The following is a 26,966-nucleotide window of genomic DNA, read 5'->3' on the forward strand; positions in this document are numbered from 1 at the left end:
ATATAACGATTAGTATATTTAAAAGTAATTTTATTCAAGTTGAATTTACTAATAGACAAAAAATTAAGTTACTTCTCTATTAGACTAATACTATATTTAAATATTTTGGTGACAAATTTAAAAATAATTTTGGAAAAAAATATAGTTGGTTGACGTTGAAGTTTCACGTGTAATTAAAACTACGGACGCGTTTGATTCACTTTTATAGTACAGAATGTGTAATTGTGCCTTACTTTAAATATTACCAATATTTGTAATATACTACCGAACAAAAATATCACAATAAAGCGCGTTCACGCAAGCTGTTTTTTAAATAAAAAACTTGCTAGCAAATCAACCTAAAAACAAGCAAACGTGCACAAATTCATATCAGATATCTTTAGGGTTGGAGTTATGAGTAAAATAGGTTTACTATTTAATGGGAAGCCAACGAGTAAGCTTAGGGTGTGACGGTACACCTATTACAACCAATTAAGGTAATCATAATGCAAAAAAGACATGTCAGGGATTTGATAGATTTCAGCAATTCGGTGTGAAGCACCTTGAAATCAAAATGCAATATCGTGAAGCGGGGCGGGGGAGAGAAACCTGGCGCACACTCGGACTACGGCCATCGATAAATTTAACTGTCACTTGTAGCTAAATAATGTTGGGTTAAAAATACTATTTTGTTTAGAAACTGGTCATATACAACAAATAGGAAATCAACTTTCTGAATTAGTATTGCTAATATGACCGTTAGGTCGGTAGGTAATATTTAATTATTGCGCGCCCTTCATCTTATCAAGTCAATATGCGCCAAAGTTAGGGTGACTATAGATTGGACTTGTTACTGAAGCAATGAAATATATTTTACTTAAAGTTGTTTGTTGAATGGTACTTAAAAATCAAAAACCTGAATTCAGTTACACAAAACGTTTTTTTGTTTGGTTTTCATGTAAAACTATTGTTTTCCGCGTCAACATTTAAAAATTAAAAAAAACTAGCCAGACACGAAAAAGCTTGCATATCCCTGGCTTAGATCAAAATTCTTCTTTTAACCAATGTCTTATGATGATTAAGTTCACGCCATGCGAACCTACTTTATCAACTCCCTCCAAAACATCATTAAGAAAGGGTGAAAACGAAGTGCCACTCACCTGCTATCATAAAAATTGGAATCGAATTAAAATAAATAGAAACAAGCAACATGCATATTTGAGTGTTCTTGCAGTAACTTAACCAACAGCGGACCTTGTGATAATAGATGCATTTATAATTTGACGACCACGCGCAATGTTTAAAAAATTGATTCTGAATTTAAACTTAAAATCGTAATGCTGAATAATTAGGGTTGCTACCTTAAAATCGGATTTTTTTAAAGCGTTGTAATAAAACTTTTTGGATCGCATTCCACGTTTCGATTTACTTCGTTTTACACTTGATTTCGAGGTGGCATCGGCTACTTGGACATTATTAGGTTTCCATTCACACAAGACATCTTCGCCGTCAAGGGCTAAGTCAACATCAGAGAAATGCATCTTTGACCTCAGCTTTAAACGCATTTTTTTCAAACTGTGTTTTACAGTTTTACGGGACACCCTTTCTTCATAGACTAGTTTTTCGTTTGTGGTGCCAAAATCCCGACTGGTTTCGTTTGGGGTGATTTCGCTGTCATTACTAGTGATGTTACTAATCCAACTTGAGTCACTGTCATACTCGATTTCAAAATTTTTCGGGATGGTCAATTCAGAAAAAGACTCTTTCTTCAAAAAATTCCCCGACAAACTACGTGTGGGTGATATTACAGGAAGTTGGAGCAATGAGCGACGTGTGTGATTGATGTCATCGCTGTTATCAACCGGTACTTTAACAACAGGCAAATCACCATTGAATTCCGTATCTGTCATGTCCAAAAACAACCTAGACAACTTTATTTAACAGTTCAGTTACAGCCGAGTGGACAAATAAATAGATTTACTCAAACAAAAATTGGTATCACCTGAAAGTAGACCGCACAATGGTTATTATTCTAATAATACTGACATTTGTATGATTTGTTAACGCATGAGATAATCTAAATTTTGAACAGTTTGTTTCTCTGTAGTTCTGTCTACTGTCCCGTTTGTTAGATTAAGCTGCAGGACGAGTTTGCGCGACACGCAAATCAAAGGCACTTAGTCTTTGAGGAAATATACTAAAATGTGCATAGGGGTTGGGCACCATTCCACCATCTCCATAAACTGCGTTTCGGCGAACTTTCACACAAAACTGCGAAATGCTTTTGAGCTTCGCGCGAACCTGTCATTTATTTACCACAATTGGTTAGTGCCGGGAAATACAAGATATTTTGCGCGAATTTTAAATTCTATTTTCAGTAACGCATTGCATTGTTTGTTATCACACCATTTAAAACACAATTAACGCAATGTTTAATTTTTGCGCTTCGGGCGCCATTTTACGTGGTTTCTACGCAGCCTTACAACTGTGGAACTAATGTATTGACTACATGTTTGTCAAAATACCCTCGATGAAAACCAACATTTTGAGCATGAGCATTTTTTTGGTGCCTGGTCCCAATTCAAACAAAAAAACAAAATTGTTTTCGCGTTACGCGCGATTAAGAGTCAACTTTTGTATTCTCATGTTGTCTCACTGAATATGTATTTGAAAAATAATATGATAATTTTTGCACGGTGGCAAAAAGGTCAAGAAACACTGGCCTAAATCATTTGATTGATATAATGAATCATACACCAGTCAGATACCAACAGCCACATTTCTTATTTGGTTAAATCACACACAGACACACCTTGAAAAATGCACATTGGCAGAAATAAATAATACCGTTTCTTCTTTTCTTTAACAATATATACCTTTGTTCGGCTATATTTTCCATAAATACTACACACTAACAATATTGCGCAGGCCAAATTTGGGCAAATTTTTCTTATACTATAAGACTTTTAAAACAAATGCTATTTAGCTGTCCGAGTTTTTTAAATCTGTTGGCTTCATTCAGCAAGAAATAATACGATCTTAAAAGGGGTAGATTTTGACAATATTTCACATATGGGGCAATACATCCCGAAGAAAACATAAAATAGCCTAAATTTTATCTAAATACACATATAGGGGTTATGATTTGTAGTATGTCCTGCACATTATGATTCTCAGATTTATTTTGGTTAGTTTTGTCCAGGTCTTAAATTTGGATGCAATTATTTTAAAAAATCGTTGGAATTTATTGCGAAATTTAAATCTATTCGCGGTTACGGGAGAACATGAACATTGTAGAATATCGAATACATATATTATCGTATATGTTATATATTATATTGTTAGAATGTTATTCTCCGGAAGATTTATCAAACCAGAAGTGGGCACAAACAGAATATTTGTGTTTCACCAGAAAGAAATATTCAAAGTGGAGTAGGTAAACCAGGCAGCGCTACAATGTTCAATGTTCGTGTTTTTCGTGACTTTGTAACGATTGGGTTTATTCAGGGCTTCTCCACTTGATTTCATCAGTGGACTGCAATGCCAATTCAGATAACTCTATGGACTCTCAGCAGACACAAGTAAAACGCATATTTGCAAAGCTACGGTTCTTTTTAAACAGCATGAACTTTATCGCCGCTCAGCAAACAAAACTAACATATTACACAAAAGTATGTGATTGTGGACTTCTTCGATAGGTCACTATGGACACTTGGGGTCCATGGACACCAAGTTGAGAAGCCCTGGTTTGGTTGTTTAAGTTTGAAGAATAAGTTTCACATGAATGTTAATGTAATAGCTTCTTCAAAGCCCGGCGCCTATGCCATACGCAATCAATTTTATGAACCAGTATTGCAGTGAGTAGCATTAGGCACTGGCTTAATTGTTACGGTCTCCAGCTATTATCTGCAACAATAAAACGCAAACTATAACAGAATTTGACCTGCCTAAAAGTTTGTCCTCTGGGTGTGCAGTTTAAATTAGGTTCATGCCGCCAAAAACAATAACAGAAATAGCGATGTTATGCTTTGCAAAAAATAGGTTTTATGTATGAAAAGTATTAGATTTCGCATATACAACGACAATCAACCTAAATAAACCATTTTTAAATACGAAAAAGCTACTTACAATTTAGTATTTTACAAAAAGTTATAATATTACACATCTTCGATCATCTAGTTTGTCCACGTCCGCATACGACGTTAGGGTCTAGGTCTGGGATAATGGCTAATTACAGTCTAAGGATCAAATTTGACCGAGAAAGCCTTTCTATATGGCCCGTGGTGTTGTATAAATCTAGGCACTGACATCGGGAAGTATATAAAACTTTACAATGGCTCAACCTGCTGATTTATATTGTAGAGTTCTAATGTTAAAAACATTGGTGTCAACACTTTCCTGAGATTTTGAACTTTAAAAATTTATTGGCACCCTGTGAGTTTTGAGGTACAAAGAAAAAAAAATACACGAACTTTTTCTGGTTTACACTAAGATTTTTGTGCTGAAGCCTAGCGTTGAACAAGGGATTTCATCACTAAACTTGATGTGCTAAAAAGATATGACATTTTGTCACGTTTTTCCGTCCCGTGTTTTCAAGCCGACGGTTTAAATGACTGCGTAACAAAACAGCTATGAAAGAGAAAAACAGCACCCATAAACAGTAACGTTAAGTAGTAATAAAGAAGCGTAACTTGTTTTTCTGGCTAATGATTCAAGAAATTCTGCTCAGCATCAAAAATCTTCTACTAATTTGACTTCTAACTTGTAAAGTAAGACATATTTTCTGACACTCTTTGATAGTCAAAAAAATTTAACAAGATAACCGATCCTTCAGTTTCCAAAACTTTCTTAACATTTTAATCCAAAACCTGTGGGAGGGCAAACATTTTGTTAAATAAAATTGGCCTTTGAAATAAACTTATTAAACAGATAAAGCTGTACATAACATAATTTAAAAACTTTTTGGGAAACAGAGATTTACATTTAACCTACGCAAGTTAATTCAGAGACAACCAACGACGGTTTAAAGATTCAAAGTTAATATAACAGCATATCATCAACCCATTGACAGCTCAACCAGCATCGTCGAACTCACTTCCTTTAAGCTGATGACTACTTGTTTACAGGCAATAATCGATCAGCAGTAAACGGGGATTTTATGCTGTGAATCGTGCGATTCATCGTCAGTGACCATTAACTAACAAATTTCTAGATACAATTTGATACACATTCTGTGCAACTGCTTTTGAAACAGAAACCATCAAGTTACCACTAGGCTAAAGCTAGGGCTTTCCGGTTAATGTGTTTATTTGTATACCACCAACTTGCCGCTAATCTGACTATATCCTTTTATCATTGTAGAAGAAATAAATTTTATAATCGCGTGTTGAAAAAACGTAAAATATAAATCAACAAATTACATAAATAAGCTGTTAATCGGTGAACTCGTAACAAAGCATTGGCTGACATGTGGTGTAATACGAAGATCTGTCGCAAACACTCACTCTCTTCAGCATTTACATATTAGCATACATATAAAACATATAGTCTTAAGCGCAAGTAAATTTATGCCCCGGGCTACACGTGTTTCTTTCACAAAGAACCAACCTATAAAAATAGAGCGACATACTTAACACCAGCTTTGCCACCAAAATAAATGTATTGGTCAAAAACTCTGATCTAATTGCCTACATAAAAAAACGCCATACAAGTTTTAGGAGTTTTTCTGTAATTACCGCAACACTTATTGTTATAGATATAAATTTAGTTGAGAAATAAAAGATTCATGAACAAATATTAACTTACGTTATACCAGGAACCGGATCGCTGAAAAAAAAAATAAATGATTTATTTATAGTTCTACTAACATTTTTTCTAAACTAGTTGTTATAATTTTCATAAAATTGCTGCAAAACTTACTAATTATTGCTCCATGGGAACATATTACTTTGCATGCTGCACTATATGCAAAACACTACTATTTTTTGTGGTTATAAAACAAAACAATCTTCCAATGATTGAACTTACTAGGTTATTTGAAAAACAACAAAAACAAACACACCTTCTTTTTACGTGATCCTTGCTTAAGGCTTGCTCCACTCGGGCTCTTTTTCGCCATTTCGTGAGTAGGCGTTTCTTTTATTGCTGGCGCTATAGGGAGGTAGAGAGTGCCAGTGTCTCGGCGATATAACGCAGCGGATGAGCCGGGTAACTATCGTTAAGGATTTCGGTTAAAAAATCAGTGTCTATTAGGTTAAGCAAATAGAAGATAGCCGTACAAAACACAAAATTGTACGAAAGAGTAAGCGCAGAACTACTAAATTAATGATATCCTACTGAAAGCATATTCAACCTCGAAGTTTACTATACCTCAACCATAAATTGCTTAAAGTTTAATGTAACCAGATGACTGTACACTGTAATAGTTCGCATAGGTTTCACCTGTGTAAGGGACGGTGTGGGTGACAGGGTGCTGCCTCTTGAAATGGCTGGTTCGCTAGACACTTCGCGCGAAGAAATCGCGACTGGAGATAATGGATTGATCTGTTGTTTATTGCGTGAAGTCACAGTTTCATTGCTATATGAAAGATGGTTTGGATCAATGCAAAAATTGCTATTTGACACATTCCCGACGTCAACTCTAAGGTCGCCTGAATATTAAAAACAATACAAGTTGAAGTGATTCTGTTTCATTGTTTACCTTGCAAAAGCAATTAAACGTCAAACCGAAACAAAAAAATATTAATAATCACGGGTCACATTACATTTCGATTAGATATTCCAACTTTCAAGATAAATGCACAAAATGGAACTTTGGATAATAACATAAATTCCAAAGAAAAAATATTTCCTTAAAACTGCGTTGAATGGTAAGCGTCAGCACGATACTAGGCTAAATGTTCGGAATTATAAACACGACCACGGACCAGGCTGAATCACGAAACTATCTTCATTCAAATAAAAAAATAAAGGTAAACGCAATCATGTGTATAGCCTAATGCCTGTCTTTAATTATTGCCTACCTGACCAAAAAGTCCTGCTATACCAAATCAATCTTAAACTCAACTATACACAGTTCAATCTAAGAACCGTTCAGTAGTTTTTATAATTTATTTCTACAAAGGCTTTACATCGTTAGCAACAAAACAATGTAATAATTATAAATACTATCCTTTATTATGTCACAATGGGTTGCTGTCTACATTTTGAATAAGTACTTTGATATATATTAATTATTATTATTGTCCTATACTTTGTGAATACCTCCTTTTGCTAAAATATTTGACGATGATATTCTAATGTATGCATAAAATCAGAATTCTAGTACATTTATCATTCATGCTATATTATAAGATTAATTAATCCACAAATGTTTTACTTTACAAGTTATAAGCTTACCAAAAGGACACACAAAATACAATTCTTTCGTGTTTTTTTGGAACGGGTAAAACAACGAGCAAATTGTGGTTGTAACACTGGCATTTTAAACTTAGTAAACACTCACCAGGCAGAGACTTGCTTTCCCCATTGGTTGCATTGACGTATAGTGATTCAGTCGGAGTAGATGGGCCGGTTGAAAAGGTTTGACTTAGCACCTAAACAGAATTATGTCGGGTTTGGCATTAACTTAAAATTTGCACTCGCCAGGCAAGTACCAATCAGAACTCGACCAGAAGAACCACGATTCGCCAAAACACGCCCTCTGCGAATTTCCGTTACTGTTTTCAATAATTTTTACCCTGCCTTACTATTTCGGTGCGTATACATTCTGTAGTTCTTTAAACGCCAAATCAGCGTGCAAATTACACGCATGGATGGACACACGGAATGTAGATATGTGCTTAACACAACTTTTATCGGCAAATCCTGCACAAGTAAACACATTGGATAAAATAACAATTATTCGACCTATTGATATATCCTTAAAAACGATTCATAGATTTATAGTCATTACAAACCTCTTAAACAAAGTAAGAAATATTTAAACGCGCTCTGAAATTGCTCTTTATAGGTCGTACAATAATTTGACCTAATAAAACAAGACATGTCCCCAATAATAGAAGCAAGCAAATCATAGTCTGATTCTTAAAATAAAAAGGGATAAAATCGGACAGTTAAAATAAACGATCTTGCTCACAATAAGTAAGTCATGCTGGCATACGTGTGGGTGATATTGGCATGTTGCTAATATTTTTTTATCACGTTTATAGGTCGTAAAAAACACGTTAATAGGTATTAATAGACATTAGTATTTAGGAGGCTATTTTATTCCACAGCGCAAAATCTCTCTCGAGAAATATTTAAATAAAGCAGATGCCCAGCGAAATAACTATTTCCTACACCTTGGAAATCACCTTGACCCTTGCAAGATAAAGGTCGACCTTAATTTCTCATTACTGTGATCATGACAGCAGAATACTCTAGCTAGCTGGCGATGCCTTGGCTGGCAATATATATAGATCTATATCTTAAAATATTTTAATAGTGTCTGACCTAAATTGCTAGCTTAGCTAGAGTATTCTGCTGTTTAGTATACAAAAAGAAACAGTTAAAATCAAGCGCCAAATCGACAAATATGTTTGCCAATCCAAAAGTGATCTTATTTTCTTAATCTAAATTGAATTGGAAAATCTAAATTGTAATCTAAATTGAATTGGAACCAGACTATGTATAACCATCACCTGGTTCTCATTTGTAGATGACACATCGAGATTTATTCCATTCTTTAGGTCCTGTTCAATGACCACATACCGTCCGTTGGCATCGTTGAATTCCTTCATGGCGGTGGTTGCATGAAGCGGAGCCAAACTGCGTCACAAAAATCCTACTATTACAACCGAAAAACATTGACTTGCTTTAGATATAATCGAGCGAATACCCCGCCATGTAGCAAAAAAAAACTTCATGATCCAGGGCAGTGGTTCTTGAAGTTTGTTCTTTGAAATAAAAACAAATCACTACCATGATTTTACAAAGCAACGTCAATCATCCTTACTACGTATTTAGGTAAATGCCATAATATTAAATTAGGATTAGTGTGCATTTGAAGCTTTATACCTGCCTGTATAGATATTTGTATTACAAATAAGTTATTTTTCAAATTTACATAAAAAAATTGGTACACTAGAATCCTCTCAGACACACTGAGACGCCGTCAGCCGTGGCATACAATTTGAGTACCACTCTTCCTTGAGGTTTATCTTTTAAGGCTCTCCGCAACCGGAGAAGTATCAGACATTGGAAATGAAAAACTTAAAAAGGTAAGTAAACCTTAGATTCCCCTTCGTTTTGTTTATTTGCGTTTCGCGCTACTAGTAAGTGACACTTGGATGTTTTAGTCGAAGGTAATGAAATGTTTAAAACGAACATAGAGAAATGAAATTTATACAAAGCAACTTATTTCAGTAAAAATACATACCATTACTTATTTAACAAATATAAATATGTTTAATCAAGAAAAGACAAATTGTTTATCAAATCAGGGAATTTATCATTATATAGCTTATTCGGTACGTTTTGTCAATAAAACATTCACATTTCTACTTTTATTGTACGGCCCATTTTTATCAAAAGCGCGTAAAATCTCGCATAGATATATTTTTACTTATTTAAGTGGTTTGATTTTATCCAATGACCTTATAATTCAAACCTAGTAGCAATTGAGGTTGATGCCACAAGCTTCAATACAAGTATGCAAAGCTTAAATGAGTATTCGACAAGAGTGAACATCACAGTTTATTCAATACGCAATGAGACAAATGTCCATGTAAACACAAATCGCAGTTGGTGGCTGTTTGCTGTATGCGCTAATATCCGGTGTTGGTATTACAACATAACTGCAAATTCTCTAAAAACGTGGTCTAACTTCCACTGTCGTGCGCGTTATAGGGATCTCCACTCTTAAGACATGATAGTTACCACAAAAAGTATTCCCTGTAGGAATATTTAAATACCACGTGTGTGCTTTGACGCAATTTTTTTCACTTAAACACAGCTTAAATTTGTGCTGCGGTGCAGTTGTTGCGATAATAATCATTACACAATAACACCAGGAAATAAAGATCTTTTTTAAAGGTATTTCCCTATTTTATAACGTCATTAACGCCGGCATAAATGGGGAAATTCTGAGTTAAAAATTCAACCCTTTTTGGGATTTTTTAAACGCCTCTGGAATCAAAGCATTTTTAAAAACGGTTATATCGTTCAAATTTCTTGCGCTGATTTCAGATATACAGTTGCGTTTTGCTAGTATTATCTTGGTTGCTTTTGATGTACCAAAACTGGGGGCGTCAAAGGTTCAGCGAACATTTCTGAAAGCATAAAAAAATTGAAAACCACTGCTTTAATTGGTTTGCATTAAGGCATTTCAGGATTCTATTATTGCTTTTTAGGTACAGTTTCTTTTTCTTCATGTATATCCTTTTTTGCACTATATAATTTTCTTACTATTTAACTATTTTAATATTCTTAATTTTTTTCAATCGTTTTAAAGACATTCTTTTTAGTCCAATTGTGCTCTTCAGAGTTGATTTGTGTAGATTTGTGTCAGGCATATTTTACTAATCGTTTTATGAAAGAAGCTTACTTTACTTATTTGACTTAATAACAGCCCAAAGACAACTAGCCTGCAGTAAGGTTCGAAAAAACAATTATGAAGAATTTTGTTAGCACAAACCACTTCATATTGAAGGGAAGCTACAGTAGCATATCCATTTAAGTGAAAGCTAGCCTTCAAATATTAACTAGATGTTTTTCTAGCCTGTCTTGCTTGCATCATTGATCGACTGATTTCGTTAGTCTGTCCAAGGCTTCCGGTGTACTATGATACGTAAGCCGTTGTCGTTGGTCAAAAAGCGACTACAGTGAGGCTAGATTGCAGTAATTGTAAACGAATGTATATTTATCTTTCCTAAGGTAAAGCATATTAACTTTGGGGCAAACATACTTGGTAACAGGAGGTTGAAAAGATGGCGAAGGGGTTGATGCTTCTGGTGTTTCAGCTTGATTGGATATCTCATCATGCTCAACCTCGCTGTCATGCGATGCTAATTCTGACCTAACAATAGTAATTAGTAAATATGACGTTTGGAACGAAAAATAGGATTTGCACTAAAACGATACATCACCAATTAAAAATGTAATCCATAACGTGCTTAAACCTGCAGATTTGCTACAATTTGAAAATAGTGAGTAACGTTCAACAAGTAGGGCTTAACTCACCTGTGAGATAAATTTTTCAATCTGGTTTTTGATTTTACTTTGTCAGACATCATTACACATTAACGATTAACTGGGTTGTAATTTGCAGTTCCCAAGTTTACCATATAGTCATAGTTCGAAATAGCAAACTTCAATTCTTATAAAATTCAGTTCCTTTAACGTAGAAATGTATGATAAAGCCAGTCACTAGTTACCGTTTAGTATAAAAAATGCTTCCAACTCTTATAGCGTCTAACAAGCATTAAAACTGCTCACGTTCAGAAAAGCTGGACATTGAACAACACAACGTACGTTAATTAACAACTAGAAGAATGACGTCACCTCTGGCTACATTAGCCAGTTGTCAGATCGCTGTCAGGTCGTAGTAAAAAAATACACGACAAATTTTTCACACATGTTTTTTGTTATATCGCAAAATGTTAAGAAAGAAAATGATTAAAAATATTTTACGCTTTCCAATAGGTTGATATGTTGACAAAGCAAACAATACACGCTAACAAACATCAGGCCACCAAAATCAACCAATCCAAAGAACGATATATAACATAGGTCAGGACGAATTGTTTGAGCTTGTTCGCTTACCAAGTATGCCTTACGGCCAGCTTCGACAATACGTTAAAAATAGTTCATAAAAAGAAATAACTTTAAAAAGAGATACAGTTCAGAGACTTGTTAAGTTTCGTGAAACAACGATAATAGGGGTCATAAAATTAATCAATATCGAGTTTTGCGAAACATGGTAAAGTAGTTGCAAGTTTCCCCCTGTACGATTTTGTTTTCATGAATTCTCAAAGGTCAGTAATAAACAGTCAAAATATAATCTAATCTAAATGGAACGTAACTACATCATTCCATATAAAACGTTCCCTTAAAAACTTTCATGATAGAGTGTTGTACTCGCACTAAATGTTTGTAATGTTTTCCAAACTTAATTTTGCCGTTCTCGAAGCAATGTTAAAAAAACACGCCTTTGTAAGGCTTTCAACAAACAAACACACAATGTCAAACGTTAAAGTTATTTGCCAAAAATTTTGACGGAAAACAAACCAATGACAGGACAGCAGGTGATAGTTAGGTATGGAAAGTAAATGAAGAAAGCAAATAACCAAATAAATTTGACCCGCTTAATGAGGTACAAAAGTCCAGTTGATTTTATACAAGTCAAATACTAATACCTGAACACTTGTTCTTAAAAATAGGATATACATTAAGCATTGGAAATTTTTATAGAAACGGATTATATGATTGAGAGTAGGATCATTTATTAACAACAACAGGGCATCCAGAACAGCACTATTTCACAATTTGTTTGTACGATTTTCCGGGTAAAGCGCGAATCTATTTATAATGATTATATTATTTCAAAAAAATATATTATTTGCAATGTGTTTCGTTTTAGCTACCGAGCGCTGAAAATATGTTAAAATATTAAATGGAGTAAAAATTAGATTTTGGTGAGCTACTAAAACAGAACAGAAATCCCGATAATTAGTTGTATTAAACCAAAAGTGTGATTCGACTTTACACGCGTCATATCAGATTTGCAGGGGAAATCATAAGTTACAGCGATAGATTCAAAAACCCACCCAAAACATCAAAAACGTCTATCGGCAATTGACATCAACTTACTTGACACGCAGAGTATTTAGAAGCGACTTTTGGACTTTAACTATTTTTTTCTTAAGCGAGTGAGTCCTTTTCCCTGTCAACAACTTTTTGGCATTTAGAGGTACAATGCTGTAAGAAATATCTTCAAATTTCGGTGGCATAATATTGTTTCGGGTGCTTTTACTTTTCATCTGTACCCCATTATCGTACGTGCTCCAGTTGAGTTGGTTTACGATAGATGTACAATGCTGAACATTGGTCTCGGGTCGAATGACAGATTCGTAAGACTCCTTCGTTGTGCAAAGGTCATAAGGAATAGTTCCGCTACTGTTTTCGATTACGAACGACGGCATTTCTTGTACAGAACAGGGCAACACGTAACATCAATATGCTGTTGGGTGGACGATTTTTTAAAGAAAATCTTCTTCCGAGATCATTTTACTACAAACTTGGCGGTACAATCGCTAACCGACAGATAATTTTCTAAACCCTAAAATAACTTAACTTATAAACTAATACGTGTATACAGAAATTTACGATCATCTATTCTAAACAACGCTAGAATATTAACTAATAGGTGTCACAAACTTAAAAGCTCGTAAACAAGGTGACACCACACTAATCTATTGACAAAACCCACAGTCAAATATTTTATATTGAAAAAGCAGAAAATACCTACGCACGTCGCACGACCTAGTCGAAAGCATTTTTGCTTTCAAAATTATTGCCACGTTTTCAGTTACCAAAAATACTACAACAATATTATCTCAGAAGAAAATATTATTTCAAAACAACCATACGCCTTAGAACAGGCTTTTATATAGATTCAAAATACTGGCGGTATTTGCATACTAAACAAGCATGTGGTGCTATACAAATATATAGGTATAGCAGCAGCTAAATAAAAAACAGTTAAACTATGAGTTATTTTTTTTAATTTAAAGAAGAATAGAATTCCGACTTATTGTCGTATGTAGACAAGTTAATGTAACACAGAATAAACGGTGAACGGTTGACTAAATTAATGGCAACAAAAATAAACCCTTGCCTGATAAAATAATGCTTTGGCCTAATAACAAAAAAAATTGATAAATAAAACCACAGAGTTTGAAACAAGAAATACTAACTGCTGGTGTTGTGGTTTTGCCTTAGCGCAAAATGCGGCAAAAGCACATCACCTGATCATGGCGTGATTACCCGGCTGTGACTAAAGCTATCAAGCGTGACGCTCTGTTGTGACGACGGAAACAACTGAACAATGTGGTTTGGTTTATTAATGCCCGTTTCGGATCTATCCAGTGGTTAACCCCCTTAAATCAAAGTAATCACAAACTTAGGAAAATATCAAACTGATAAAATGTTGCAACACAGGCCTCTTTTGATATTTTAAAAGCCATGTTGTGCCATTTTTTACGAAATCACTTCACAAGTAAAGCAAAATATGAAGTAGGCCACTGTAACCTAAGAGTGTAGCAATAACTACAACGCTGCTTGCACACGAAATCTTTTATTGTTAGCTGGGGTTAGTTATGTATTTTTTCATGAATTAAATATACTTAAAACAATTAGCTGTTTGATTATGTTCTTGAAACAAAATAAATACATATAAAATATTGTGTTGGGCCCAAGGGTTGGATATACATGACAGCAAAGTGCATAGAAAACAAAGCTAGCGTATACAAATGGCAAAGAGGTATACGGGGGTAGACAGATTAGGTCAGTAGTCACAAAAGTGACATAATACTTTTTAATTTATACTTACCTATGGTATACTTAGTAAACTTTCGGCTCTTGTATCATAATTACTACTTCTATTACTTGAAAGTTTAAATAAGGGGAAAAAACAGAAACCTGTATTTTTGTAAAACCATCCATTTATTGTTAAGTCATACAACTTTGTTTGAAATATTATCTATATGTCACTACGGAAGAAGTCCTGAACTCGTCGAAATAAAACCAAAATGGCCTAAATAACGCCGAAAACAGAAGGGAAATGGTGTGGTGCGATTGGGGCCACTGGTCTGGTATCGGCCGTTTTGGTAACAAAGTTTGGGCGCCGCTATTTTGGCTCTGGATTACTTGACTTTGCTTGTGGTCAGTAGTGAGTAATGGATGCTTGGTATTACTAGGAGAGTTAGTGATGAAGTTAAAAGTGGTGATTGGATTTACGTAAAAGGTCCTTTAGACCTTATTCTGTCCATTCAGGTCTTATTCTGATTTAAACCTTAGTTTGATTATCAGGTATTACTCCTAATTTGTTCTTTTTTAACTGTGTTTTATTTCGACCTTGATGTTTTTTTAAACATGGTGTTATGCCTGGAGACCTTTAACATATACAAAAATGATTTTTAAAGTTTATACGAACGCTGACAACCAACGAAATATCATTGAATAACGATAGTCATTTTTGTCCTTATTATTATAATTTAATCTTGGCCGCTGTTCCAAAAGTAAATTAGCCAAAAAAGTGCGAAGCACAATTGTCAGGTTTCAGTTCTTTAATGTTATTTGAAAACACCAATATTTACTGATCCGCTATCATAAGGATGTAAAATTATTTTCGATACCCATTTCGTGAGTGTGTCGCCCAATTTTTTGTTTTGGTGCCGCAAGTAAAATCTGGGTTTGACATGGGTTTCCCAAGCTTTTATACTTTTAAATAGAAATGCATTTTCTCCCAGACAGAAAAAATGGCTCCCCTTCTCTTTGAAATACTGCCCTCGGTTGAGACCAAGTTATTAAGACGAAGTTTTACGCAATTTATAAAAACCAATAAATAAAAAACGCTTCCACACAGATCGTATATTTTCCATTTCAGACACAGTTAGCGGCAAACAGCATAGGTAGGACCAGCGCCTTCGTTGTTTTACAACCTACATGTTTCCGATTACCGCGAAAATACATTACATAATACAGAATTTATAATTACCGAACATGTAGCGCAACGCTGTACAACGTTTATTAGAGCGAACCGAAAATGCTAAGTCATTTGTAGCTTTTTTTTAATAACGCGTTAAATTGTTGCAATCTTTAAATCATCGGCTATATACAGGGTGGTCCAAGGTTACAATTATCGCGGGCCATGCAATGATTTGCGTATTGTTCGCGGGCCACATGAAGACTCAGAAACACGTAATCATTATAATTAATAGCTATACCATAAACATTTTTAGGCGTTAAACAAGCAATTTGAACTGGATTGCTGTTGTAGAGTACTTATCCTTAATTTAACCAGTCGAATAGAAAAACATCCAAAGTTTGGAGTACATTGAATAAAACAACATTTCACAGATCACAAAAAATGAGGCCAGGTCTGGGTTTGGACCACCGCCGGCCCTAACAAACTTTAACAAACTCTACCAGTTGGCCGTGGTACAACATACTATGCAATAGCGTTTGTATTATAACAAGTTTAGGCGACAAAGCATCAAATAGTAAATACCCTATTAAATGACAGGTATTTTGTCTAGATTAAAATGTAAAATTATGTCCAAAAGATGATAGACTATTTTTGTCATTATTTATGCTAAAACCGGGCCACGTACCTGCGTATTAATAGAAGTACACAGTGCTAGACGGCCTTGACCAGGCTAAATGAGGTATTTATAAAATATTAAACATATGTTAAGGCCTACATTGTACAATCGCGAGATCACGTATAGCAGGCAACTCAGCATCTAAAGCAGTGATTTACTGGACATTTAAAGCAGTGTTTTATGTGAGTCTCGACCAGTTAGTCGCCTGATAAAATAATTCTCCTGGTCCTGGGTAGCAGAATATATACCAGTGAAGCCAAAAATACTTTCTGTAAACACCTAACTAGCAACCAGCTGTTTGCCCTAATTATGTGGCCAGAACAAAAAAATTTTTTTGGACACATGTTGTTTTTGTTCGAATTATTTTTTATTTTAGTTTCAAAACAGATAACCATCATACACCACTGAGTTCTCATCGTATTACCAATAACCTATTCTCCTTGCTATGAATTAAACAGTAGTTTAAAAGTATCATACATTTTCCACACTATGATCCACGAGCCAGGGTCTTCAACCTTCTGAACCTATTTTTGTGGCCCACAAACAGACGTCAAGTACATTATTTGACTGAAAAATAGTATGTTGCTGTTTTCAATAGGATCTTTGTAATTTGGAACTACACATTACGTTACACCAATTAACTAATATCCTTGGCACCACTTTTAATAAATTTATTCTACTGTAGCTACCCCATTGGTGTTCTTAATGATGAAAGGAGTCATTCTTTAAAATCCTAATGCTGATACAGTTTGTAATATTGGCATTCTTCTTGGTAAATTTGCATTTTACATGTTTGTTGTGTACTATTAAGGGTAGGTACCACGTACAATGTATTTTGCAATTATTTTTGTGCTAGTCAAAAAATAAAAAAAAAAACAATTTTGGGTACAAAGATTTACTATTTTGATATCTGCATGCATTTTGGTTCACTATGAAAAATGGCTGTGAAACACTTATCTAAACCAGGTCTTCCAAAATTTTCTTACTCTAAAACCCTACTTTAGAAAAGGAATTTATATGTGATCTTTTGATGGGTATAGCCTATACACGTGAATGATTAAAGCTAAACATCCCATTGCTAGTCCCAAATGGAATTTTTCTCTTTTAGAGGTAAAAATGTTGCATTTTTCCCGAAGAGACATGGTAAAATCATTCAATTTACCCAAAATTCATCGCAAAAAATCTACTTCTGTTTAGTTAGGAACATTACAAGGTCATCTTTAAAATTCAATAGGCCTTGTTAACTGTAGGCCTGTTAGCTATCACATTTCTGCGTGCATTGGTAAGCTTGTAAAATTTGAATCATGGTAATTACAAATATTCTAAAACAAACACATGCTAAGAGAACTGCTTCCTATAAAATTGATTTTTTGACAACGGCGTGTTTAACAATATCAAGCTAACATGACATTCGCTTTAATGTAAGTGCCTCTCTGTAGAATATACGAGCACTTCTAACAATGTGTCCATGATTAAGTAATAACAAACAGTTTGAATAACTATTAATTTTGTTTCAACTTAAAAATACTCAAAACATTAAATATGCTACCTACTTCTGTAAGTGTTGTGACATTCATTCTATCTACGACCTCTAGCCATTTTGCTTCAAACCAGTGGTTCTCAACCACTGAACCAGTCAAAGCTATGTTATATAATTCAGGCGTGATCATGGCGGAGGCAAATTAAATGGAAACTTTGTCAGCAATATGGATTGGCAGGTGTACAACAAGTGGTATACTGCAACACCACAAGTACTGAGTACTTTAAAAAAAAAAATATATATATATATATATATATATATATAAGAAGGGTTGTTTCTACGTACTTTTTTACACTTTTTGAAACAAGAAGATAAAGTTCAAAATTACACAACAATAATGTCTTTAAAATTACTGTGGTTTCTATCAAAAAGAATCTTTAAAAGTATTGAACATGCTATCTTGCTAAAAACGAGTTTAATCACGCACGACTGCTTTGCGTCGGCGTCGGATTTGCATCAAGTCTGGTCAATGGGGATACAACAAAAGAAGCAGCGTTTCACTTCATTAGGCTTGGTCAGTCTGCTTTAAAGCATTTTCAATTAACCTGTGGTCATTCAGCCTTATACTAAAATCAATTTACCTTCAATCTTAAGTAATAAAGTGATGACACATTCATGAAATGGTCCAATAAGTATACCATAAACTTTTGTGACATCAAAACAAATCAATGTAATAAGACTGAGTACAATAGGCTATGCTTTCCTGTATGGTCAAAGTGCAGTTTCGCAGCATATAAACCAGGGGTTCCCAACCTGTGGTACGCAAAGGTTTTTCAGGTGGTACGCTTTTTATAATCAGTTCCATTTTGCTTTAGTTACTAAATCTGCTTGTATGCTGTCTTATGCATAACATCAAAATTACACATGTTTAGAAAAGTAACTGAAGAAACACAATCATAATTTAGCCATTTGCGAACTTTGGGGCTGTGTTTATTCAGAACAGTATGATACGGTTGAAGAAGATCTAAGTTGTGCAGCATGCCAGCCTCTCCACAAACTGTGTTTTGCCAATTTTAACAACAAAACTACAAAAAATTTTGCGCTTTGCACAAACTACAAACAACTTTTTGCGCATCACTAATTGGGGGGAACTCCGACTTTATTGCGCGAATTTGTGATGTTATTTGCAGTATATAGCCTTTGCATTGTGTGCCATCACCCCCTTTAAAACACGATTAACGCAATGTTTCAATTTTTACAACATGTTTGTCTAAATTAGCTTGATGAAAAGCAATATATCAAGCATTAGCAGCTTTTGTGTGTCTCGAATATTAAGGTTTAGCCAATACAAACCAAATAAATGCAATTTCTTTGGCGCGGTAGAAAAAAGGCGAAGAACCACTGTTATACAAAAAGTGATACGCACGGCGTTAGAAAACATCCAAGTGGTACGGGATTGGAAAAAGGTTGGGAACCTCTGATATAAACAGTAACAAAACCAGGAGGGCCAAAAATATATGCCAAGTTTCACTACATAAATTTGTGATTTTATGTGAATCTCTTAGATGTGCCCAATTGATGCATCATGTTTCCTTTAATTTAAAATTTTAGCAAATTTAAACCAAATAAATTATTTTTTTGTTCGCACTGGCAAGATTACACTGGATTTCAGCTGCAATTGCACAATATTTAGTTAGAGAACCGAAAGTGTTTTTATGATAAATTGTTTTCTGACTTAACTGGCGAAATCCCTGAAGAATAGTAACGATATCCCTAAAAGAATGCCATCAGTCAAGTCAAAATTCTTGATTTAACGTTGCACATTACATGCCGCGATATTACACTACCATCTAAAAAAATCTTGTCTTGTTCACAAATAAAATAGTTTTCTATATACCTACAGTTGTCAACCTAATATATATTTATAAATTTGTCTCTTGCAACAGAAATTTTAGCTAAAAATATCAATTTGGTATCGGATTGGAGCCGATACTATCCCAGTATCAGATGGATACAGATACTCACTTGGTATTGGGTATCGGTTCCAAATTGATACTAATAGATATTGCTAATCGCAGCCAGGAGAAAAATACAGACTGTTTATGGGGCTGGCAAGACTATTTTGCCTCAAAAAGAAGTGCTGCAGAGCGTACTTATGCTTTTCACTTAGTACTGTGAATTTGTATAAGTTGAATACAGAAAACTTCTTTCTCATGGCAAGACTCGCTTCTTTTCAAAAGAACATCCACCTACAATCATCAAACAATTCTTTGAGAATGAAATGAGTGAAATAAACATCTGGTATCTCCACTCACTATTGTTTGTTTTTCAAACACATAAATTCAAAGAGTAGAAAAAGCAAGCAAAAAAAGTTGTTTAAAATATACAAACAAGGTGACAAAATCACTATTAAGAGGATTGGTCTTTAGTGGCAAGTGAATGCCAATTAGCACTCTCCTAAAATGCCGTAACACCAGTGCGAAGTCCCTTTCTACAATTGCTTTATTAACATGCCTTACAATTTTGGTCTTTATAAATCATTATTATTTAGTGAGCTTTTGTCATTGTCATTTCGACAGCACAAAATCTCTCTTCAGAAATATAATTAAACAAGTAGGATACTCAGCTTAATAAATATTTTCTAATGAGACTGTTATGAATTTACGATTGTTATCTTAATATTGAATGCATATACTATTTACTATGTGATGCGTTGTGATGCGTTTCGTCAATATGTGACGCATTTGGTCAATTTTTTGTTGCCATTGCATAAAAGTGTATCAGAAGCGGTAAAACAAAATATTTGGCCATAAGTCATTGAAATTAAACATTTATTACGGATTAATAAATTAATACCATCAGTTGGTCTATAACCAAATTTTAAGACACCAGTAAGTCTCGTGAGTGGGTGTCAATCAGCATCGCCTGGAGCGATTTGCACTCACATTGATGAGTGCAAAATCCCAAGCCTCATTAAGAAGTTTACTTGTTTCAAGTAAATGTCCCAAGAATTGCCCAGTTTTTCTTTGCTGTGGTGCCACACAAGGCAAACTCAGTGGTCAAAAGAAAGAAAAGAGATCAACATTGAAACAATAAAAATAGTTTTAACACTTGACTACAACTTTAAAAGCATGTCATGTTGCAAGAGTTTTTAAAGTGTAACATGGGTGTGTTTAAGAAAAGGCAATAGAGATAGACCAACAGATGCATTCATCAATGATGATTAACGTCAATTTAAACTTTATTTGCTCTAAAACTATTATTACCAAAACACAAAAACTACTCAATAGAAGCACTGATGAAAAACAATATATATTGATTTGGTATTTATTAACTCTTAATGAATACATAGGAAATAAAAAAATACTAAGGATTGCACACATTTTGTGCGCAGAAGCAGATGTTTTATACAAGAAAAATATTTTTAAAACAAAGTGCAATGAATATGTACGGCCACCTCGCGGCCCACTAAAAATGGCTCTGCGGCCCACAGTTTGCCGACCACTGGTCTAAGTCATCAAATCGTTACTGGTATATCAATATGTTCACTAAAAACCAGTATATGTGCATGTCCAAAGAAAAATATGACAAAAAGTTCTAAACTTGTTTAAAATAAGGTTACATAACCTTATAACAAGTTCATATATTGTGGGTAATTAATACATTTAGTATGCACACATTTTATCACAATATGTCAAAATACCTACAACCGTATTTATTTATTAACTTACTGTATCTGAATTGGTGAATCCATCAGAATGATGCCAATATTACAAAGCCAGTCGACTTCTCTTTATGTTGAAACATTTCCTTTTAGCATGCTTTGATATGAAATCTAATGTAAAAACTAAATGTTATTTAAATGCGGAAACAAAATAAAATAGTAGCTGAAATTTAAAATACAATTTTTTAGCAACTCTAGCTATGGTAATGGGAACACATAGTATTAAAACCAATGACATAAGAATACCAAATGTGCAGTAATGTCCACGACAGAATATGTACCTAATCATCTGAATAAAAGGAATAAGCCATAAATTCATTGGAATGAGGCCTAAATAACGCCTGAAACTGTATGGATGATCCCCCAGTGTGAAGTTGCTTGTACTAACAAAAATGTGCAAGTATTGGCTCTCTGAGCCTGCATAGCTCAGTTGGTAGAGCGACGGTCCCGGCTTGACCGGAGGTCGTGAGTTCGAACTTCACTGCAGGCCAGTTGTTTTTCTGGCTTGCTCTGCTTGCATCATAGATCGACAGATTCGGCGAGTCTGCGATGGCTTTTCGGTGTACTATTGATACGGAAGCCGTAATCGTTGGTCATAAAGCAACTTCCGAGGGGCTAGATCACAGATGTTATTAAACACATATGTTTGTGTGTGTCTTTCATTGATTGATACGGACTGATGATCCCCCAGTGTGAAGTTGCTTGTACTAACAAAAATGTGCAAGTATTGGCGCATGGTTGTTTCTCGACTCGCTCCTCTCTGAGCCTGCATAGCTCAGTTGGTAGAGCGACGGTCCCGGCTTGACCGGAGGTCGTGAGTTCGAACCTCACTGCAGGCCAGTTGTTTTTCTGGCTTGCTCTGCTTGCATCATAGATCGACAGATTCGGCGAGTCTGCGATGGCTTTTCGGTGTACTATTGATACGGAAGCCGTAATCGTTGGTCATAAAGCAACTTCCGAGGGGCTAGATCACAGATGTTATTAAACACATATGTTTGTGTGTGTCTTTCATTGATTGATACGGACTGATGATCCCCCAGTGTGAAGTTGCTTGTACTAACAAAAATGTGCAAGTATTGGCGCATGGTTGTTTCTCGACTCGCTCCTCTCTGAGCCTGCATAGCTCAGTTGGTAGAGCGACGGTCCCGGCTTGACCGGAGGTCGTGAGTTCGAACCTCACTGCAGGCCAGTTGTTTTTCTGGCTTGCTCTGCTTGCATCATAGATCGACAGATTCGGCGAGTCTGCGATGGCTTTTCGGTGTACTATTGATACGGAAGCCGTAATCGTTGGTCATAAAGCAACTTCCGAGGGGCTAGATCACAGATGTTATTAAACACATATGTTTGTGTGTGTCTTTCATTGATTGATACGGACTGATGATCCCCCAGTGTGAAGTTGCTTGTACTAACAAAAATGTGCAAGTATTGGCGCATGGTTGTTTCTCGACTCGCTCCTCTCTGAGCCTGCATAGCTCAGTTGGTAGAGCGACGGTCCCGGCTTGACCGGAGGTCGTGAGTTCGAACCTCACTGCAGGCCAGTTGTTTTTCTGGCTTGCTCTGCTCGCATCATAGATCGACAGATTCGGCGAGTCTGCGATGGCTTTTCGGTGTACTATTGATACGGAAGCCGTAATCGTTGGTCATAAAGCAACTTCCGAGGGGCTAGATCACAGATGTTATTAAACACATATGTTTGTGTGTGTCTTTCATTGATTGATACGGACTGATGATCCCCCAGTGTGAAGTTGCTTGTACTAACAAAAATGTGCAAGTATTGGCGCATGGTTGTTTCTCGACTCGCTCCTCTCTGAGCCTGCATAGCTCAGTTGGTAGAGCGACGGTCCCGGCTTGACCGGAGGTCGTGAGTTCGAACCTCACTGCAGGCCAGTTGTTTTTCTGGCTTGCTCTGCTTGCATCATAGATCGACAGATTCGGCGAGTCTGCGATGGCTTTTCGGTGTACTATTGATACGGAAGCCGTAATCGTTGGTCATAAAGCAACTTCCGAGGGGCTAGATCACAGATGTTATTAAACACATATGTTTGTGTGTGTCTTTCATTGATTGATACGGACTGATGATCCCCCAGTGTGAAGTTGCTTGTACTAACAAAAATGTGCAAGTATTGGCGCATGGTTGTTTCTCGACTCGCTCCTCTCTGAGCCTGCATAGCTCAGTTGGTAGAGCGACGGTCCCGGCTTGACCGGAGGTCGTGAGTTCGAACCTCACTGCAGGCCAGTTGTTTTTCTGGCTTGCTCTGCTTGCATCATAGATCGACAGATTCGGCGAGTCTGCGATGGCTTTTCGGTGTACTATTGATACGGAAGCCGTAATCGTTGGTCATAAAGCAACTTCCGAGGGGCTAGATCACAGATGTTATTAAACACATATGTTTGTGTGTGTCTTTCATTGATTGATACGGACTGATGATCCCCCAGTGTGAAGTTGCTTGTACTAACAAAAATGTGCAAGTATTGGCGCATGGTTGTTTCTCGACTCGCTCCTCTCTGAGCCTGCATAGCTCAGTTGGTAGAGCGACGGCGACGGTCCCGGCTTGACCGGAGGTCGTGAGTTCGAACCTCACTGCAGGCCAGTTGTTTTTCTGGCTTGCTCTGCTTGCATCATAGATCGACAGATTCGGCGAGTCTGCGATGGCTTTTCGGTGTACTATTGATACGGAAGCCGTAATCGTTGGTCATAAAGCAACTTCCGAGGGGCTAGATCACAGATGTTATTAAACACATATGTTTGTGTGTGTCTTTCATTGATTGATACGGACTGATGATCCCCCAGTGTGAAGTTGCTTGTACTAACAAAAATGTGCAAGTATTGGCGCATGGTTGTTTCTCGACTCGCTCCTCTCTGAGCCTGCATAGCTCAGTTGGTAGAGCGACGGTCCCGGCTTGACCGGAGGTCGTGAGTTCGAACCTCACTGCAGGCCAGTTGTTTTTCTGGCTTGCTCTGCTTGCATCATAGATCGACAGATTCGGCGAGTCTGCGATGGCTTTTCGGTGTACTATTGATACGGAAGCCGTAATCGTTGGTCATAAAGCAACTTCCGAGGGGCTAGATCACAGATGTTATTAAACACATATGTTTGTGTGTGTCTTTCATTGATTGATACGGACTGATGATAGATCGACAGATTCGGCGAGTCTGCGATGGCTTTTCGGTGTACTATTGATACGGAAGCCGTAATCGTTGGTCATAAAGCAACTTCCGAGGGGCTAGATCACAGATGTTATTAAACACATATGTTTGTGTGTGTCTTTCATTGATTGATACGGACTGATGATCCCCCAGTGTGAAGTTGCTTGTACTAACAAAAATGTGCAAGTATTGGCGCATGGTTGTTTCTCGACTCGCTCCTCTCTGAGCCTGCATAGCTCAGTTGGTAGAGCGACGGTCCCGGCTTGACCGGAGGTCGTGAGTTCGAACCTCACTGCAGGCCAGTTGTTTTTCTGGCTTGCTCTGCTTGCATCATAGATCGACAGATTCGGCGAGTCTGCGATGGCTTTTCGGTGTACTATTGATACGGAAGCCGTAATCGTTGGTCATAAAGCAACTTCCGAGGGGCTAGATCACAGATGTTATTAAACACATATGTTTGTGTGTGTCTTTCATTGTATGGAGAGGGTATGAGACAATTGGGGGCTAGTTGGCGACATTGACTGTTTCGTTGTTAGCGTTTAGGCACACACTAGCTTGAATGGCGGCGTTGGAGCGCCGCTGTTTTGGCACTGGATTTTTTATACCTGTTTGGGGTTATTGATAGGTAATCGGTGGTGTTAGAAAATGGGTGAGGGATGAATTTTTTAGGGGAGTTAGTGATGTGCTTTGGATTGGGGTTTGGTAAAGTGTTGCATAGGCCTGATTCTGACCATTTCAGGTCTTATTTTTGAGTATATTATTCAAACAATGTGGTATATTGTAATGTTAACAGAACGTTAAGTAGTATGCAACCAGTTTGAGAAGAGATTATAAGCCTATAAGAGAACCATCAGTGGCTGATATCACAAACATTACCGCCCTAAGAAAATATTCTTGATTGTTACAAAAGTTGAGTTCTATGTTTAGCATTTTTCTACAAATAGTTTTCACTTCTAAGCAAAGCTAAATAAAAAAAATTAAAATTTCATTTTTTTCTGGTATTTGTTGATGATCTACTTAGGTTTACATGTTAATCGGTTATGCATATCAATCAAAATGCAATTTCTGCACTCTTACTTACCTTGGTTCAGTTAGTGACAATCAAAAGCGACCTTTTAAGCTATAAAATCCCGTCATGAAGGACTTTAACAGAGGGAAATAATTGAAAATACCTGATAGAAGGGCCATATACCATACAGGTCTGTTGGTTTTAATGCGTTTTTTCGGAAAAATTAAACTTGACGACACCTTAAAAATGTGATGTGCTAGAGAAAAACTCAAGGTATAGTCAAAATCAGCGCGAAAAATACATCTAAAATAAAATACTCACATTCTCGTTTGAAAAACAAGTAAAATTTTGTTGACCAGTGTAATTAAAAGAGAAGACTAAAAGGAAGTGGTGTAGCTAGGTGATAATATGTGGAATGGATATGGGCATTAGATGCCTGAATAAAAAAAATGAAGACAACACAAAATGGTCTTCCGTTAAGCTTCTTTGGGAAACTTACACACAGTTTAACATAAAATTTTAGGAATCCGTGCATGTGGTAAACATTACAGGTAATACTGTAACTACTCCTTTCTGGTTTCAGAATACTTTGCATAACTTTTAGAAAGAGCAACAGCAGCAGAAAAATAAAAACTGAGTAAAATCGCAATAAAAAGTTGATTTAAAGATTCCTGTATGTTAACTATCTACTGTTGAGTATGAAAGAAAGTGTACTGAACAATTTATTAAACACATTGTTCATTGCACACTTTGTTAAAATTACAGTATAGTCATTAAAGAATACTTACCTTAAATTTTCATTCAAGTTGACAACGATATACACTTGGACCATCACTTTCTGCAACACAAATTCAACTAACAAGGGGCAAACTACTCAGAAAGCCTAAAATTAGAACATTGCACAAGGTTATATAACAATTACACAATTTTACATTTCAGTCAAGTAAATCATTAGAATTTGGGGTTAAAATAAATTTTATATCTGTTGTTGGTGTAACAACTGTGTTTTTTTAACTGAAGCAGATTCTTTTTAAAAGTGGTCTAAATGTGACTGTCATGTTTGTGCTTTGAAGCCTTCATTTTTAGGAAATGATAGTTACCGTAATATTTATTCTTTATAAGCATATTCTTATACCACATGACTAGAGGCAATTGACACATTTTTTTCCTTAACCACAGATTGAATTTTAGATATTTGTCACATAGCTGTGGTGCAGATGTAGCAATAATCATGGTACATTAACACCATGTAAGAATATCTT

At 35.9% G+C, this 26,966-nt stretch overlaps 1 protein-coding gene and 1 non-coding gene across 6 annotated transcripts in view; one reads left to right on the forward strand and one right to left on the reverse strand.

Annotated features, from left to right (window-relative positions):
- Positions 1-26,589, reverse strand: part of LOC146136221 (protein Aster-B-like) — a 38,373-nt gene extending 11,784 nt beyond the window's left edge. Inside the window, exons 1-8 of one of the 5 annotated variants that reach the window (XM_083395988.1) lie at positions 26,493-26,589; positions 21,555-21,658; positions 10,925-11,035; positions 8,661-8,787; positions 7,484-7,574; positions 6,421-6,629; positions 6,041-6,190; positions 5,785-5,805 (exon numbers count right to left, since the gene is read on the reverse strand). In XM_083395988.1, coding sequence (XP_083252114.1) covers positions 5,785-5,805; positions 6,041-6,190; positions 6,421-6,629; positions 7,484-7,574; positions 8,661-8,787; positions 10,925-11,035; positions 21,555-21,577 — 732 coding nt within the window. In that variant the 5' untranslated portion in view covers positions 21,578-21,658; positions 26,493-26,589. Of the gene's footprint in view, positions 1-1,340; positions 5,739-5,784; positions 5,806-6,040; positions 6,191-6,420; positions 6,630-7,483; positions 7,575-8,660; positions 8,788-10,924; positions 11,036-11,199; positions 11,358-12,828; positions 14,015-21,554; positions 21,659-26,492 lie in introns of those variants that run through there. The other 4 variants (XM_083395985.1, XM_083395986.1, XM_083395987.1 and 1 more) reach the window with 4 other exon arrangements.
- On the forward strand, positions 24,057-24,137 carry Trnaq-uug (transfer RNA glutamine (anticodon UUG)). Its single transcript has one exon. It is a non-coding gene; the product is annotated as a tRNA-Gln (tRNA).
- Positions 26,590-26,966: the final 377 nt, after the last annotated feature.

The sequence above is a fragment of the Ascidiella aspersa genome, chromosome 8, assembly GCF_963924565.1.
Source record: "Ascidiella aspersa chromosome 8, kaAscAspe10.2, whole genome shotgun sequence".
Lineage (NCBI taxonomy): Eukaryota > Metazoa > Chordata > Ascidiacea > Phlebobranchia > Ascidiidae > Ascidiella > Ascidiella aspersa.